General features: G+C 40.8%; 1 protein-coding gene across 1 annotated transcript in view; it reads left to right on the top strand.

Moving 5' to 3' along the window:
* The window catches only part of WDR25 (WD repeat domain 25), a 252348-nt gene that overhangs the window by 194255 nt on the left and 40539 nt on the right, over nucleotides 1-17554 (top strand). Inside the window, exon 4 of the mRNA XM_043983615.1 lies at nucleotides 14628-14758. Within this exon, the coding sequence (XP_043839550.1) occupies nucleotides 14628-14758 (131 nt within the window). The remainder of the gene's footprint in view (nucleotides 1-14627; nucleotides 14759-17554) is intronic.

The raw sequence follows: 17554 nt of genomic DNA, 5'->3' as shown, positions 1-17554 counted from the left end.
CAGGGAAGGAAAAGGAGGAATTGAGAATAACTTGGGGGTTATAAACTAGGAAAAATGTAAAGATGGAGTTCCCTCAAGAAAAAGAGGGACATTTGAAGAAAAAATAATGAGTTCTGTTCTGGATATGTGGCTTGAGATACTTAATGGCATCCAGTCTATAATATCCAATAGATAGTTGGTGATGTGGGTCTAAACATTAGGAAAGAGATTAGGTAGGGTTGGATATATAATATAGAAGTTGTCTTACTTAGAAGTGGGGTCATGAGGAGAAAGAATATAAAGAGAAGAGGGCCCAGGGTAAACTCACAGTTATGGAGTGGGATATGGAGAAAGATCCAGACAGAGAATGAACAATTAGGTAGAAAGGAAATGCATAAATGAAAGAATAGATTACCGGCTTATTAAATTTTTAGATAACTCAAAATCAGGAGAGATAACTAACACATTGGATGATCACATCTAAAAAGGTCTTTTAAAATTGAATGAACTTTAATATATGGATAAATCATCTAAGTCTTGTATTAGGGTTAAAAATCAGATTTCCAAATACAGCTTGGGGAAGGTATGGCTAGATAGTTTGTTTGAAAACTATCTGGGTCTTTTAGAGGATTGTAAACTCAATATAAGTAAAAATACGATGTTGCTATTCTTTTATTTTCAGTGCCACTTTTTTTTGGGGGGGGGGCAGGACAATGAGGGTTAAGTGACTTGCCCATGGTCCTGAATCCAGGGCCTGTGATTTATCCACTGTGTCACTGCTAGCTTCAGTGGCTCTTTTAAGCATATTATATAGTACTCTTGTTTCTCATCTCAATGTTTTCCAATTAAAATTTTTCTAGAATCAGTTGAAGCATAATAAATTTTGGTCCATTCTGCTTTTTTTTTGTATGTATGTGTTTCTTAGATTGTGTGTGTGTGTGTGTGTGTGTGTGTGTAGGGAACATTCAACAATTTTTTTTTAAATAGGAGAATTCAGTACTTTTACATTTAAGGTTGTAATTGTTCAATATGTTTTTTATATTACCATAATATGATGGTGTTGTTTGTCCTTTGTTCTCAAAGAGGACCAATGACATCAGGAGGCTGATATCTAGACTTGCATGTGAATTAAATTTAAGTGAGACAGGGCTGTGCAAAGACATCGGCCTCATTCTCTCCTCCAGGGTCTTCAGAGTCCAGTGGCAAGACGTAGGTCGGGATGTCTAGGGATGGCCCCAGATGCAGTGGAAGACCTTGGCCTTTTTAATCAAAGGTCTTCCCCAGGTCTCAGTCTGTCTGAGGCAATACCTGTTCTGTGATTTAAGGCTGGGTAAGAAATGAGGCAAAAGATGGCCTAGTTTGCCTGCTCAAAACAAATAAACAAATGAAATCAAACTTAGAGGGGAAGACCCTCAGGGTTTCTGGCCAGAGGAAACAATTGCTATTTTTCACTCATTCTGAGTCATCAAAATCCAAATGATGATCAAGTGGGGTTTAAGCTGGGGCCTATTACTGGCCAATCAGTGAGAGCCAGAGTGATTTGGGTTTAAGGCATGGTCAAGTAGCTCCATGTGAATCTCAACAGGGTTTATCAAAGCCTGTTTTTCCAGAGCTCTAGTTCAATAAAACATAAATGAAACTACATGGGACAAAAGAGTTAGTTGTCCCAGTTTTTTTCTTTTAAAGATGGAATAAATAAGCAAGGAAGAGAAAGAAAGAAAAAATCTAGCCCCCAAACCCTTAGATATAGGTTTCAGTGATTAAAATTTCTATTCCTTTGGGTAGAGCACCCACAGGTAAGGATATAATTGGCCATGTTTACTGAGAGAGAGGAGGGAGGGAAAGAGGGAGAAAGGGAGAAAGGAAGGAAGCAAAAAAGGAGGGAAGGAGCATTTCAATACTTTGGTAATATTATTAGCAAGGAATAATTGTCTCTTTTTCAACAGTATTAATATAGTGTGGTATAGTTGAAAAAATGCCTGTTTTAGATTCAAATAATCAGACTTCAAATTCCAGTCCTGCTACTTATTTCTTTGGTGATCTTGAACAAATCAATTAGTTTCTCTGGGTTTTAGTTTTCTGTTTTTGTGTTGTTGTTGTTGTGTTTTTTTCAGGGCAATGAGGGTTAAGTGACTTGCCCAGGGTCACACAGCTAGTGTCAAGTATCTGAGGCTAGATTTGAACTCAGGTCCTCCTGAATCCAAGGCCAGTGCTTTATCTACTGCTCCACCTAGCTGTCCCTGGGCTTTAGTTTTCTAATCTGTAACATTAGATGTTTAGACTAGTCAAATTCTAAGGTTCCATGCCGCAGTAAGTTCCAGATGATGATGAGAGCAAAACTAAACTAAACCAAAAGAAAAAACAAATGTGATTTTAAGGTGAATAGAGGTACAGACAGTTCTCACTTTATGTAAATTCGTATTACACAAATTTGACTTTATGTAAAGAATTCTGAAAGAAATCCACATTCCCAAAAAACCCACCTATGCTAAGTTTACTGAACAGTACTGTGTGCTCTCTTTCTGCTCCTGTCTGTCCGCTCAGTGCTCCATAGCATCTCCTCCCAACCCCCCAATAAACCCTTTAAAAACAATCTTTAAAAATCCTCCAAGTGAGGGGGCAGCTAGGTAGCACTGTGGATAAAGCACCGGCCCGGGATTCAGGAGTACCTGAGTTCAAATTCGGCCTCAGACACTTGACACTTACTAGCTGCGTGACCCTGGGCAAGTCACTTAACTCCCATTGCCCCCCCCCCCGCCCCCCCCCCCCCAATCCTCCAAGTGAAAGCAGAAGGATGGGCAGAAAGCCTGCCACAACTGCCCCTGGTGGATGGGGATTTGGCTGGAGACCTATAGCACTGAGGGAGGAGACCTTCGCCCCACTCCACCCATCTGCACACGTGTCCAGCCCTGCACATCTGTCTTCTGTCCATCAGTGCTTGGATACCACACGTCTGCTTCCCCCTCCTCCCCATATTTCTCTCCCTGCGCTCACTTCTCTGTTCCTGGCCTCCATGTGTCCTTGAACTGAGTGACAGCCCCCTCTCTCCATGGTTGCACAGCCCCTTCCTTCCCTTTTCCCTCCCTTCACCATGGGCAAATTCGCATTACATAAAAATCACTATGTAAAAGTCTGTGGAATGGCCCACTTACGTAAAGTGAGAACTCTCTGTAGCGTGTACAAGACGAGGTAGACGATAATTCCACCTGGTCGTTCAGACTACACCTGTAGAACCATGTTCCTAGAATAATATTTTAACAACCTCGTTTTCAGAAGGGGTTGATAAGCCGGAGAGTGTGGGGAAGAGGGCGACCTGCATGGTCAAAGGGCCTTCCGATGGTGCCATAGGAGGATCGATCGTTTGAAGGACTTCCTGGTGTTTAGCCTGGAGAAGAGCAGATCTCTGTACACCGTGATAGCACCTTCAAGCATCTGAAAGGTACTCATGTGAGAGAGAATCAGATTTGTTTCTCTTAGCCTCAGATGGCAAAAGCAGGAGCAATATAAGTGGAGGCAGCAGAGAGGCAGATTTCAGCTCTGTCTAACTTAAAGCTCCCTAACATTGTCAGCTGTCTGAAGGCAGAGGGGCCTGCCTCTGGCAGCCGTGGGGCCCCTTCTAGAGCTCTTCTGGCAGATTCTGGGAGCCTGCATAGATGCTGGGAATGTGGTGGAGGAGATGCTCATGCAGGTCTGGAATGAACTTAGGATGGTCTCTGAGGCCCCTTCACAAGTGAGACTGTTACTCTTAGGGATGATTCAGAGGTCTTAATCTGAATGAGGGAGGGGATGGTTGTATCCTTAATAGAAATCTGTATTAGAGGAGAGGTAAGTTTAGGAGGAATGATTCTTTAAGTTTTGGACATGTTGAATTTTAGGTGCCCATAGGGAATGCAGGTAGACATATAGGGTTGGAGTTTAGGAATAAGATTAAGATCACCTGTATAGATTTTTGAGTGATCTGTGTGTAATAATTGAACCCATGCATGATATATACTGAGCTAGAAGGTAAACAGAGGAGATAAGAGTGTTTAGGATTGAGTTTTAGGGGGGACACTCAGACTTAGGGCATGTAATTTTGATGATGCAAAAGAGACTGAAGAATAGTCAGGTAGGGAGGAGAACCAGGAGGAAACATCGTCTCAGAAGCTGATGGTTAATCAAGTATCGATAGGAGGGAGTTTTCAGTAGTGCCAAAAGCTGACTTGAGTGGTCATAGAGAATGTTGTTCATTTGCTTCACTGGTGTCTGATTCTTCATGACCCAATTGGGGTTTTCTTGGCAAACATACTGGAGTGGTTTGCTGTTTCTTTCTCCAGCTCGTTTTAAACAGGTTGGATTCTAACTCAGATCTTCCTGACTCCAGGCCTGATGCTCTCTGCACTATGGCACCACCTGGCAGCCCCCTTCCCCCAATCTCCTCTCCTCCCCCACCCCTGCCCCCTTCCCCCAATCAGGACTAAGAAAAAGGCTGTAGATTTAGCAGTTCGTTCTTGGCAACCTTTGAGAGAAACCTTCTAGTAGAATAGTGGGATTGGAAGCCAGATTGCAAGGGACTGAGGAATGAATAGTAGGGAAGGGAAGGCATTAAGAGGAGAGATTGGGACAATAGCTCAGGGTTTAGGGAAGGTTTTTTTTTCCCCTGTACAAATGCCTTTCTTGTATCTCAGTCTAGGTCCTATGCTCTCTAGTTTCTCTTTCTATACTCAAGGCTTAGTGTACTGCTTTCTCCTACAGGATGTCTCTCTCCCCATTCTTCCCTGGCTCTTTTGTATCTCTTCCCACATGTGCTATTCTTCTTCATGACAGCAAAGTGAGGAGTAATAACCCTTCAGTCTCCAAAGTGCTATTTACCTCAAATTCAGAAAACAGGGTTTTATTGACTTGTGTTTCCCTGCTGACGTGCCAAGATTAGCAGGAGTACATGAATGCTTTTGGAGAAGAAGTGGAAGACCGAGGGGGGTGAATGTGAAAATAAATCATCCCAAGAGAGTCTGAGTTGAATAGCCCATGCCTTCAAGTAGCTTACATTCTAATGGGGGAGAGAAACTTGAAAACTGGGTTCATAAAGATACATACAGAGTAAATGGAAGGCATGAGAAGCTGGGTAGACCAGGAAGAGCCTCCTGCAGAGGGCAGGGTTTGATCTGAGGAGGGAGGGCATTGGAGGCTTGGGGGACAGACATGTAAAGACATGGAGAGGGGAAAGGGATTCCTATGGGTGAGAAACAGCAAGCAGACCTGTGTGGCTGGAGTATCATGTGAAATACAGTGATGTCAGGTGTGAGATGACAAGAAAGGTAGGAAGAGGCCAGGTTCCTCTGTCTCTTAGAATCCCTTGCTTCCTTTAAGACATAACTTGAACATCACTTCCTCTAGGAAGTCTTTCTTGTCCCCCCCCCCAATTGTTAGGGCCTTCCCCACCAAGACTACTACCCATTTACTCTATAGATATCTTATATGTACCATGTGTATATTTGTCCCTTCCATTAGAATATGAATTCATTGAGGGCAAGGACTTGTTTTTGCTTTTCTTTGTGTCCCCAGTGCTTAGAACAGTGCCTGGGATACAGTAAGTGCTTAATAAATGACTGTTATTTGGTTGGTTGGTTGATGTTTTCATTACAGTGGTTGGGGGAGAGAAACCTAATTTCAAGGAGTTAAGAGAATCTAGTGGAAGCATTGGGTGTTGCCAAGTTTTTCAAGATCGATATGAAGTACAAGAGAGAAAGGGGATAGTAGCTGGATATACCATTAACAGGGCTATGGAAAGCTTTTTTAAAAGCATCTGATAGGCCTCAGCATATTTATAGGTACATGAGAAGGTACCTTGGAGAGATTACATTCAAGATGCTTCTTCCAACCATGTCATGGTTGGAATTTGGCTTCTTCCTGAAATGCCTTTAAAACTTGCTCATGCAGATGCCATCCTAGCTTTCCTGTGCTTTAAAATCCACTGATTATTACATAATTTGTCTGTGTAAAATCCATGGTAATCTCCCTCTCCCCTTCCACAATGAACGTCTTTCAAGATCAACTGCTACTAATAGGAATAACAGTTCTTATTTCATAGTGTGCAACAAACTTCTTTCCTCCCAGCAACTTAGAGGTGCAGGCCATGTGTAAGTATCATTATCCTTAACAGTTACATGGATTGTGAGCACCTGAGCCTGGATTCAAACCCAGGGTGTCCTCGACCCCAAACCTAATGTTCTTTCACAACTTATTTCCCTGCCTTTACCCCCTCAGTGTTTCACACTTCTAGATTATTACTATACCCTAATAATTCTGTCTTATCCCAAGTAAACAATCTTAAATTTTTGAATCTAGTCACACATCCCAGACTCTAGGATGGACTTTATCCCCTGCTGACCTCACAGAAACTTTGGGGCCCATAATTGCCTTGTACTGGCTTGGATTCTTTTTTTCCTCCCTGAAGCCTGATAGAAGGAAACCCACTCAGTGAAAGTACCGACTTTGTTATGACTTTGTTTTAAATCTCTGATCATGTCCAGATTCATCAAAGCCAGGGTTGAACTTGATAAGTCTAAATAAGAGTATTAAATGCTTCTTAATTACACATTCAATAAATAGTGATATTAAAGAAAACCTGACTTAATAGGATTCTGTTTCTGGTACATTTTAGGTTTTTAACCATTTCATGAGTTGTGTGGCCACAATACCAAGAGTAACCACACTTCTGGTGAGGAGCCACTCTCAGGCTGTTCCTTAGGCAAGATAGGCCTAAGAAAAGTTATGAAAGTGATGTGATGATCCGGAGGATGGGGAGCTCACTACATTGCTCATTTTGGCTGTTCCACATTTCTTCAGTTACATTGGACTTTTTTCCTGAACTTCTGCACATTTGGACCATATGACTCCTAGGCACTTTTTATAGCCTACATGTAATGTCATTGTTTGTAGGCTTCATTGGAAGAATCACAGAATTAGAGCTGAAAGGTATCTCAGAGGTCCTCTGATCCAGCTTCCTTATGTTGCAGATTGGGAAACCGAAGCCCAGTGAGGCTAAGTGATTTGCCTGAGGTCACATAGGTACCAACTAGGAGAAACAGGATTCTGTTTCTTTTCTACAGATTCTTTTATTCCAAAGCCAGTCCTCTTTCAATTGGATGTTGTTCAGAATGTGGGATGTGAGAGTCCAGCTGTGTTTTGCCCTGATCAGACTAAATGTGGAGTTTTGTGTGCAGATAGTCCTAGGTGCCAGATTTTAGTAAGGCAGTTAATAAATAGGGGAGAGCCCAGAAGACTCTAGGAGATGAGAATGGTGAGGGGTCTTGAGCTCATGCTATACACGAATCAGTTAAAGAAACTGGGATTGTTTGGCCTGGAGAGAGAAAACTGTGGGGAGGGGCATGGTGAACAAGGGATTGGAGTTCTTCTGTTGGGCCCAAAAAAGTAGGACTAGAACAAGGGGTGGAAGTGGGAGAGAAGAAAATGTAGGCTTGATTTATAGACATCCTATAAATTGGAGTTATCCTAAAATCATCCCAAAATCCTTCCTAAAATTAGTATCCAAAAGTGAAATGGGCTCTCTGGAGGTAATAGTTTTCTCCTCACTGTCTTCAGGCAAAGGCTGGATGATGCTTGTTTTGGTAGAACAAGAATTATATTACCTTTGGCCTTCCCTGGTTCATGTGAAGCAGTAGGGATGTGTCAGTAGCAGTCATTCTCCTGTCCTCCCTGTTTCTTTTGCCTCTAAAGGTTTAATCAGCCATACCCTATTATAGTTACAAAACAAATTAGCTCTTTTTTACCCTAAGACAATGCTGTGGTTGCTCCATTCCACATGGTCCCTTCCTTCAATGCATTATAGAGTTTTGTGAACTATCAGGAGCCCGTCTGAACCGGTTCAGCCAAGCCCCCAGTATGGCTCACGATGTAGATGTACACAAGCTAAGGCTTAACTGATTGATCCCCCTCCATTAGCTTGCTGTGGTGCAGTTTTTATCTTGTTTGTTTTTTGCCTTGGGTCACAATTAGAATGGAGCTTCTTGGTTTTCCTTTCTTTTCACTCCTCATTAGGCAACCTAGAGAGTCACACTGCCTCAATCCACTGGAGAATGGAGCATTGATTTGTGGAAGTCTCCTGTTGGTCCCAAATCAGCTAAGGGCTCTATCTGTATGGGTGTCTCGGGGCCTTTGAACTGATTGAATATCAGTGACCCTTCTCCCCTTGCCCTTTCCCCCTTTTTCCTCCCACCTGACCATGGGACCACAGGGGCCACATCCACGTGCTACTGGATATTGACATCCCTTCTTTTCATCTCTCTGTGAGTGGCATTAGAGTCTTGTCCACTGATGTTCTCACATGGTATTGTCTTTCTTCACCTGAACAGCAGGCGCGGCAGCCTTATAAAAATTATAGTAAACCCAAAATTAGAAGTACAAATACAAGGTTCAGATCCCTCAGTTGAGAAGATTCCTAACATTTAGGTGAAGCTTTGGCTTTCTGTCTAAATTTGAATTTATGATTACCTCTAGCTAATCCTGGCCCCTTTATGGTTGAGGCAAAATTCAAGTTACAGGAAAACATTTGAGTAAATAACCGAGCAGGGTATGTTCCAGCATCTGTTAATAGACAGGACACTGAATGGGGAAAGGTAGGGAAAGAGCAGGCTTTCTTTGAAAATTCCCTCAGTACTTGAAGAGGTGGCTCCAAGTGGTTGCTTCAGCCTGAGTCTTCTCACTCTGAGATGGCTGTAAGGCCAGTGGTTGGACTTCTTGATCTCTCTCCTCTTTGCTATAGCTTAACTATATTTTTTCTTCTCCTTTTGCCTGTTGCCCAAGTGCTTTTGATTGTTTCAGGCCTAGTTCTTGAGATTCCTTCTTTTTCCCCAAGCCCTAAGTTTCTTCCATGTCCTTCTTCAGAGAAATTTAAAATTTCCACTGTAGCAGAAAAACTCTTATTCCAATATTGCAATAGCTTTTCTTCCTGAGCTGGGAAGAAATACACTGCCAAGGATTTTTCAGGACTTAAACCATCCTCAAAAGGCAACAAGACTTGCTGGAATTACTGTTAAAAATGCTTCAAGAGGGGGTGGCTAGGTGGCGCAGTGGATAAAGCACTGGCCCTGGATTCAGGAGTACCTGAGTTCAAATCCGGCCTCAGAAACTTGACACTTACTAGCTGTGTGACCCTGGGCAAGTCACTTAATGCCCATTGCCCTGCAAAAAAAAAATGCTTTAAGAAAGTACATTTAAGCTAGATTTTCTTCTTTCACTTCTTTATTCCTGGAAACTATGCTTATAGTTTTTGAAAATATAATTTTATTTATTTCATCAAATATTTCCTAATTACATAAAAAATTTAACATTCATTTTAAGAAAAATTTCAATTCCAAATTCTCTCCCTCCCTCCCACCCCTCCCACGTCCTTTGAGAAGGCAAGCAAAATGATATTGATTGTATATGTGAAGTTATGCAAAACATGTTTCCATATTATAAGCTAGATAGGAAGGGAGTGAGGCATTTAGGGGAATTTCTGGAATAGGAAATCTCTGGTCAGAGGCAACAAAGTCAGGAGTGCATGGGGCAGAGCACTTTCCAATTTGGCTTGAATTCATGAGAGTAGATGAATGGGAATGGTGAATAAGGTTAAACAAAGAAATAGGCGTAGAATCTTGGAAGAAAGGCCTTGAATGCCAGGCTTGAATTTTCTTTGGTGGGTAATCTTTTCTCTTTATTAATGAATGCATGAATATGTGTTTAGAAGTAGCACAGGTCACAGAACACAACTGTAAGGTCTCTTCTAGCTTCAATGTTCTTTACTTCATGATTCTTAGGCCCTTTCTGTTCTAACATCCTTCTTTCTTTAACATGTTGTAGTTCCACAGTTGTATAGCTCCTCTTCATGTTTCTGACTAGATTGCTATTAATTTTTAGTAAAAATAAACTTCTGGAGGCCCTTTAGCTGGTTGGAAATATGACCTATTTCCTGCTCCCAGGGAGTAGGAAGCTGACTGATACTGGGTTGTTTGAGCCCATATTGTCAGAAAGAATATGGGATGAAATACTCCACTCATTTTTTCCCCTCCATAGGAGAGTTCAGTAATTGGGCACATCTTCTTCTGTATCTGGCCACCAACTGGCCTACATAAAAGGAGAAGAAGGTGGTTTCTAGCATGTAGCTTCAGGAAAGAGGGAGAAAAGTCAACTGTAAGAAAAACAATTTCATTTGAAATTATTTTATATAGCAGTTCCATCTATTAGCTAACCCCTCACTTAAGGGACCAAGTTTAATTTAGCTGTAATGACCCTCATTTATATTTTTAACTTTTGATATGTACATTAAGGCTGATCTCTGCACTCAGATATCAGTATGTAGGTAACAAGGAAGAACAATTAGAAAGTTCATGAATAAGGGTTATTTTTTACACTTTTTTGGGGGGGGGGTGAGGTAATGGGGGTTAAGTGACTTGCCCAGGGTCACACACAGCTAGTGAGTGTCAAGTGTCTGAGGCTGGATTTGAACTCAGGTCCTCCTGAATCCAGGGCTGGTGCTTTATCCACTGGGCCACCTAGCTGCCCCTACACTTCTTTTTAATGGTAACTTTTTTGGTTCAGTTAAAGTGATACCTTGTGAGGTGATGATAGTTTCCATCATAAGATAGATTTGGTTGACTAGAATGTAGAGTACATGAAGAGGAGTAATATGGAATAAACATCGACATTTATGTTGTACTATCAAGTATTTAAAGCAGAGCCCAGTTAGGAAATATTTACCAGCTTAACAAGGCACTTAATCAATTCATTAGATATCCACAAAGTAAAAGGCATGTTTTCCTTTACAATCCCAAGAAATTCTCTAAAACTATAAGCTACAGAGGAATGGCTTATCTGTGTTGGTAGAGAGGGCTTTTCACACCAGGAGCTCTCCACATTGATGAGCTCACAAGACCCTCTTCCCTTCCTCCTTCCCCCCAACAAAACAAGACTTGACTGCATAGGGTTATCATGAGGAATATATGAGAGAACTTATATCAAACACTTTGTAAACTGTGAACTACTTTATAAATATAAGCTGCCATCATTAGTTGTAGTATCATTATTAAACCATGAATTAGTTATATGTTGCTATTTTTGTTTCTTTCATGATTAATCTTTCTTTCAAAACATTTCGCAACTCTAGTTCTCATTTTTGAGACTGCAGCCTTGCTACCTTTGCAAATGCTTTGGACTTAACTTTTTTTTTTCTCTCTCCTAACATCCAATTGTTATATCTTGTAGGTTCTAACACCACAATTGCCTCTCACATCTCTCCTTTCACAAGTGAGCACCAAAATTCAGACCCTTAAATTTTCTCATCATTATAGCCTTAATAATTACTCTCACTTCTCCCAGTTTCTCTTCTTTCTAATCTGTCTTTCACACAACTACCAAAATAATCTTCCTTATGCCTAATTTTCACAGTGTCACTTCCCTGCTCAAAAATCATCAGTGGTGGGGCAGCTAGGTGTCGCAGTGGATAAAGCAGCGGCCCTGGATTCAGGAGGACCTGAGTTCAAATATGGCCTCAGACACTTGACACTTGACCTTGAGCAAGTCATCTAACCCTCATTGCCCCCCCCATATCATCAGTGGCTCCCTATTGCTTATAAAATAAATTATAAGCTCTTGACCCTGGCATGTAGGTCTTCCACACACTGGCTTCTGCCTATCTTTTCAGGCTTATTGCACAAATACTCCTTTTTATGCATTGTATGCTTTATCCAAACTTGACTGCCAATGGTTCCTCAATCATCTCCTGCCCCTCTCCCATTTCCATGTATTCATATGAGCCATCACTTTTGTTTGGGAATACTTCCTCTTCAAGTTTGCTTCTTGAAATCCTTTTCTCCCCTCAAGGCCCACAATTCTTGTGAAGTATTCCCTACATCTTCCCAGCTGAAAGTCATCTCTCCCTTCTCAGATTTTCCAAGGACACTTTATCTAGATCTGCCCTTCATTCCTCTCACATTCTGCCTTGTATATAAAACTTGTGTATGGATGTGTCATGTCTCCCATAGAAATTGCATACTTCTTGACTACAAGAACTGTGCCCGCTTTTGCCTTTGGGCCCATAGCACGAATTTAGGGGCCTCATACATAGTGGGCACTAAATAAATATTAAGTGACTATACTCACATGCATTGATTGAAATCCTAACCAACCACTTCAGCTCTGCCCCAAAGTCTTTCTGATGTGAAGACTTTCTTAGATACCACTCACTCCAAAAAGAATAGGAGGTGACCCCTCCTCCCTTTAGATGTGCCATAGCACTTTGCTCATACCTATTTTATGAATGGGCTTTATTTTATATAAGATTCATTTCTAAATTTATTGTACCACCTCCCTCCACCTGTACCCCATTTCACATTGTGAGCTGCATGCAGGCAAGAACTGTATATATTAGCTAAACTGTGTACCTTTCCCACCACCTAGCATAATGTGAGAAAATAGTGAGTTTTGGAATGCCCAAAGGCCCCAGCTAGAGGGGATTGATTGGATTGACTGATTCACTTAAAGTTAATTCAATTAAAACCACACCTGCCTAGCCCTCAAGAGGGTGTGTTCTCAGAGGGTATGAACTCTGACCTCAACACAGGACCACCCTCAAGTCCAGTGAATCAATGGATTTTGGTGATGCCAGCCAGTTAGCTTGAAGCAGTGCGTATGGACCGTCTCTCCTTTGGATGTAGAGAAAAGCTTCCACTTGGAGTTTGTCTCGTGAACAGGCTTTTGGTGGAGGACTTGGAGGAAGAACCAGACCAGGCTGGAGCTCTAGGCTGGATAGGTCTTTTCTTAACTTTCTGAGCCAGGTGTTCTCTTTTTACTAATGCTTGGTATGCTTTAATAAATGCTTAATGCCCCCAAACTGGTGATAAACCTTCCAATTTATAACAAATATATTAGAAACCCCATCTAATTTTCCCCAAACTTGGGACAGAAATAAGGCAACCACACATTAAATTTTACACGTCACAACAATAATGTCTCAAACCCAGTATATGTAAAACATTATCTTACTCCTCAAGCTCTTTATTTTTCCAAATTTTCCTATTACTCTTGAGGGCACCATCATTTTCCCAGTCACCTAGGCACAAAACTTTGTTGTCATCTGTGACTCCTCGCTTGCATTCTCCCCAGTCTGTTGTCAAGTCATTTTTACCTTCACAATGTCTCACATATGTTCCTTTTTCTTCATTGACCTAGCTGTCACCCTGGTGCAAGGCTTCTTCATCTCAGACTAAGACTAGTGTCTAATCTACTGGCTGATCCTCCTGCCTCAAGTCTCTACCTGCTCCAGTGGCCAAAGTGGACTTTCCAAGTTGAAGGTCTGACCACATTCTTTTCCCTAACCCCTATCTTGGTAAGCTCCAGAATCAAATATGAGAGCCCTCATTTGGTGTTTGAAGCTTTTTTTTTTGGTGAGGCAATTGGGGTTAAGTGACTTGCCCAGGGTCACACAGCTAGTAAGTGTCAAGTGTCTGAGGCCAGATTTGAACTCAGATCCTCCTGAATCCAGGGCTGGTGCTTTCTCCATTGTACCACTTAGCTGCCCCCAGTGTTTGAAGCTCTTTGCCACCTGTCCCCTTTCTGCCATACCAATTACTTACACTATATCTAGTGACCCCGCCTTCTTGCTGTTCCTTACCTAAAACACTCCATCCCCTGGTTGTGCTTTTTCATTGGCTCTTCATTATTTCTGGAATGTTCTTCTTCCTCACCTCCTCCTTTTCCTGGCTTCTGTCAAGACAACTCAATTCCCACCTTCTGCAAGAGGCCTTTTCTGCTTGTTCCCATTACTAATGCCTGCCCTTTGAGATCCTCTTTCATCCACTATGTATATATCTGATATGTACATAATTGTCAGCTTGTTGTTGCCTTCCCCATTAAAATGTGAACTCTTTGAGAGCAAGGACTTTATTTTTGCCTTTCTTCATATCCCCAGCACTTAGCACAGCTCCTGGCACATAATAGGTGCTTAATAAATACTTGCCATTGATGGTGATGCTATGTAACCAGAAGATGCTTGATAAATGTGTAGCAAATGATTGATGTCGTGATGCAGGCTGACTATAAGAAGGGTTCCTGAAGTGACTTCAGGCCTAGAGCCTAGTGATTTCCCCCATTGCTTCTGACATTCCCTCACTGACTTTATGAATTCAATAAATGTTTATTGAAAAAATAAGTAAGTGAAAATTCTTAAGTTCCTGTAAAGGGAAATCATGATGTATTAGTAAGCATGTATGATTAAGAAAGAACCGATGGATATGCTCTTAATATGTTTTCTGTCTCATTCTCAGACTTCTTATAGGGCAGCTCCTCTCATTCCAATGATCTTACCAATAGAATCACAAAATCTCAGAATTGGAGGGAAATTTCAGATCATTTAGGCAAGTGCCCGGCTTTATATGTAAATCCTCTTCTATAGTATTCCTGAGCATCATCTGCCCCCTGTTTTAATACCTCTTAGAATAGGAAACTTGTTACTTAACCTGGTAACATGTTCCAGTGCTTCACAGTCATTCATGCATTCATTCATTCATTCATTCATTCATTCATTCATTCAGTATGACTTTCTGTGATCATTTTTGGGGGGGTTTAAATGTTTCGTAACCCCTTTTCATCTTTTTTTCCCCTTATCATAGGAATGCAGTTGTTTAGCTGCAAAAATGAATTTAGAATCAGCACGGTGAAGTTTAATCCAAATGAGCCTCATATTTTTCTTTGTGGAGGATTCAGCCCAGAAATTAAAGCTTGGGATACGAGGAGTTGCAAGGTAATATACTTCTTCCTTATTTGGCCTTTCTAGGGGACATCTTGCTCGTGTCAGTTGAATAAATTGGGAATTCATCAGCTATATATAGAGCGCTTGAGGTAGAATAATTAGCACTTAGTTTTTAATCAGTGGGAAGTATGTTTTTAGATGGTCTTTTCATGTTTTGAAAGTTCATTTATTCCATTTTTAGATTGTTCCAGCCAGCAATGCTCTTTCTCCACTGGGGAAGAGACTACACAGCTGGAAGGGACTTTTGACATAATCTACCCTGACCCCCTCATTTTAGAGGTGAAGCGACTTGTATTTGTAGCAAGTGGGAAGAACCAGGAATCAAACTTATGTCAGTTTATATGATGATAGATTCAGAGCTGGGGGTACCTTAAGTTTCATTTAGTTGAAGACTCTCATTTTATAGATGAGGAAACTGAAGCCCAGAGAAGCAGCAGTGACTTGCCCAAGGTCACACAGGCAGGCATTAAATGGCAGAGCTTGGATTCCATTCCTGGTCCTTTGGCTTTGAATCTAGTGCTCTTTCCATTAACCTCTTTGCTCCTTTACTCCTGTGTTTGGACTCCCTTTTGTTCCTTATCATACTCTGCCTTATTTTGTAGTTATCCTTTGTGGGCACAGACTCTGCCTTATTCATCCCTGAAATTTCCGCATTTCCAAGCAGAGCCTTGATAGGTGCTTCATAAATGATTCTTAAATTGAATAGATTATTATAGAATAAAGATCTAATTTTTTTAAAAAATCATTTATATACATTGGATTATGACTCTCCCTGCTTCAGTGTATAGATTGCTGTATGCTAGCTAGCTAGGTGGTACACTAGATAGAATGCTAGACTTGGCGTCAAGAGGACCTGAATTTAAATCCTGCCTCACACACTTACTAGCTATGTGACCCTGGACAACTCACTAAAGGGAAGGGGATAAGAATTTATATAGTACCTACTATATGTCAGGCACTATGTTAATTGCTTTACAAATGTTATCTAATCCTCACAATAATCCCCATTCGACAGATGAGGAAATTGAGGCAGACATAATCTCTGTCTGCCTTGGTTTCTTCATCTGTCAAATGGGGATAATAACAATACCTGCCTCCCAAGGTTGTTGTGAAGTTTAAACTACAGAATATGTATAAAAGTACTTTGTAACTCTTAAAGCACTTTACAAATATTAGCTATTAATCGTCATCATAATGATATTTGTGTTTTTTTAATCATAAAAGTAGTTTATTATTTTCCAGTTACATGTAAAGATAGTTTTTAACATTTGTTTTCATAAGATTTCAAGTTCCAAATCTTTCTCCCTCCCTTTCCTCCCTGCTCCCCAAAACAGAAAGCAATCCAATATAGGCTAGATATGTGCAATCACATTAAACATATTTCTGCATTAGTCATGTTGTGAAAGATGAATCAGAACAAAAGGGGGGAAAAACAAAAAAAAGTAGAAATATTATGGTTCAATCTGCATCCAGATTCCACAGTTCTTTTTTCTGGATGTGGAGAGCGTTTTCCATCATGAGTCTCTTGGAATTGTTTTGGATCATTGTATTGTTGAGATGAGCTAAGTTCATAACAGTTGATCATCACACAGTGTTGCTGTTAACTGTGTACAATGTTCTTCTGGTTCTGCTCACTTCACTCAGCATCAGTCTACTTAAGGCTTTCCAGGTTTCTCTGAAATCTGCCTGCTCATCATTTCTTACAGCACAATAGTATTCTATTACATTACATACCACAACTTGTTCAGCCATTCCCCAATTGATGGGCATTCCCTCGATTTAAAATTCTTTGCCACCACAAAAACAGCTTCTGTGAATACTTTTGTACATTTGGGTCCTTTCCCCTTTTTATGATCTTTTTGGGATATAGACCTAGTAATGATATTACTGGGTGAAAAGGTAAAATGCTTTATAAATGTTAACTGATTTGATCCTCACAAGAACTCTGCAGTGTAGGTGCTATTATTATTCTCATTTTACAACTGAGGAAACTGAGGTAAAGAGGTTAAGGATCTTGCTCAGAGTCACAGACCTAGTAGGTGTCTGAGGCCACATTTGAACACAGGTATGATGGGCATCCCTTCGATTTCCAATTCTTTGCCACCACAAAGAGAGCTGCTACAAATGTTTTTGTACACATCATAATCATAATAAACTGTGACATTTTAAGTAATGTTTGACAGAAGAATAGTCATGGTGCAGTGCAAAATGCACTAGACTCAGGAGTCAGGATGCTTGGTTTCTGTCCCAAGGCTGCCATTTAAGTGGCTCCACCTTTCTGAGCTATGAAATGGGGATCACATTCACACTACTCTTATTTCAGATTTGTTGGAAGGATCCACAAAATTGGTGAGTCTAGAGTACTTTATTTATATATATAAAACACCACAGAGTGGGAGCTATTGTTATTGTTAAGTTGGTCTTAGGCCAAGCTTAGGTTTCAAAGGAAAAAAAGGTGCAGTTAGATGGAAGTTCTCCTTTTTTTTTAGAGAGAGAGAGGAAAAAACAACACCTTTACATGTGTTTATAGTCAACAGCTCACTCTAGTGCAGTATTCTTTAGGCCAATGTAAGTCTGTGATGATACTTTTTCCTTATTGAAAATAGCTTCTGTGAGCCTCAGTTTCTTTAGCTTTAAAATGTGGACAATGAAATTTCAGTTATTGCCTTATGGAATTTTTGCAAGGAAGGTGCTTGGTTAACCTGACAGCATTATAGAGACAGGAGTTAATATAAGATAGTTTGTTGTCATGAAAAGAGACAAGCCAGTAGAACCTGAAGAGCTGCG

Source organism: Dromiciops gliroides, chromosome 2, assembly GCF_019393635.1.
Source record: "Dromiciops gliroides isolate mDroGli1 chromosome 2, mDroGli1.pri, whole genome shotgun sequence".
NCBI classification, from domain to species: Eukaryota; Metazoa; Chordata; class Mammalia; order Microbiotheria; family Microbiotheriidae; genus Dromiciops; species Dromiciops gliroides.
The sequence above is the reverse complement of the archived record's forward strand: the minus strand, read 5'-3'. Positions and strand labels throughout refer to the sequence as shown.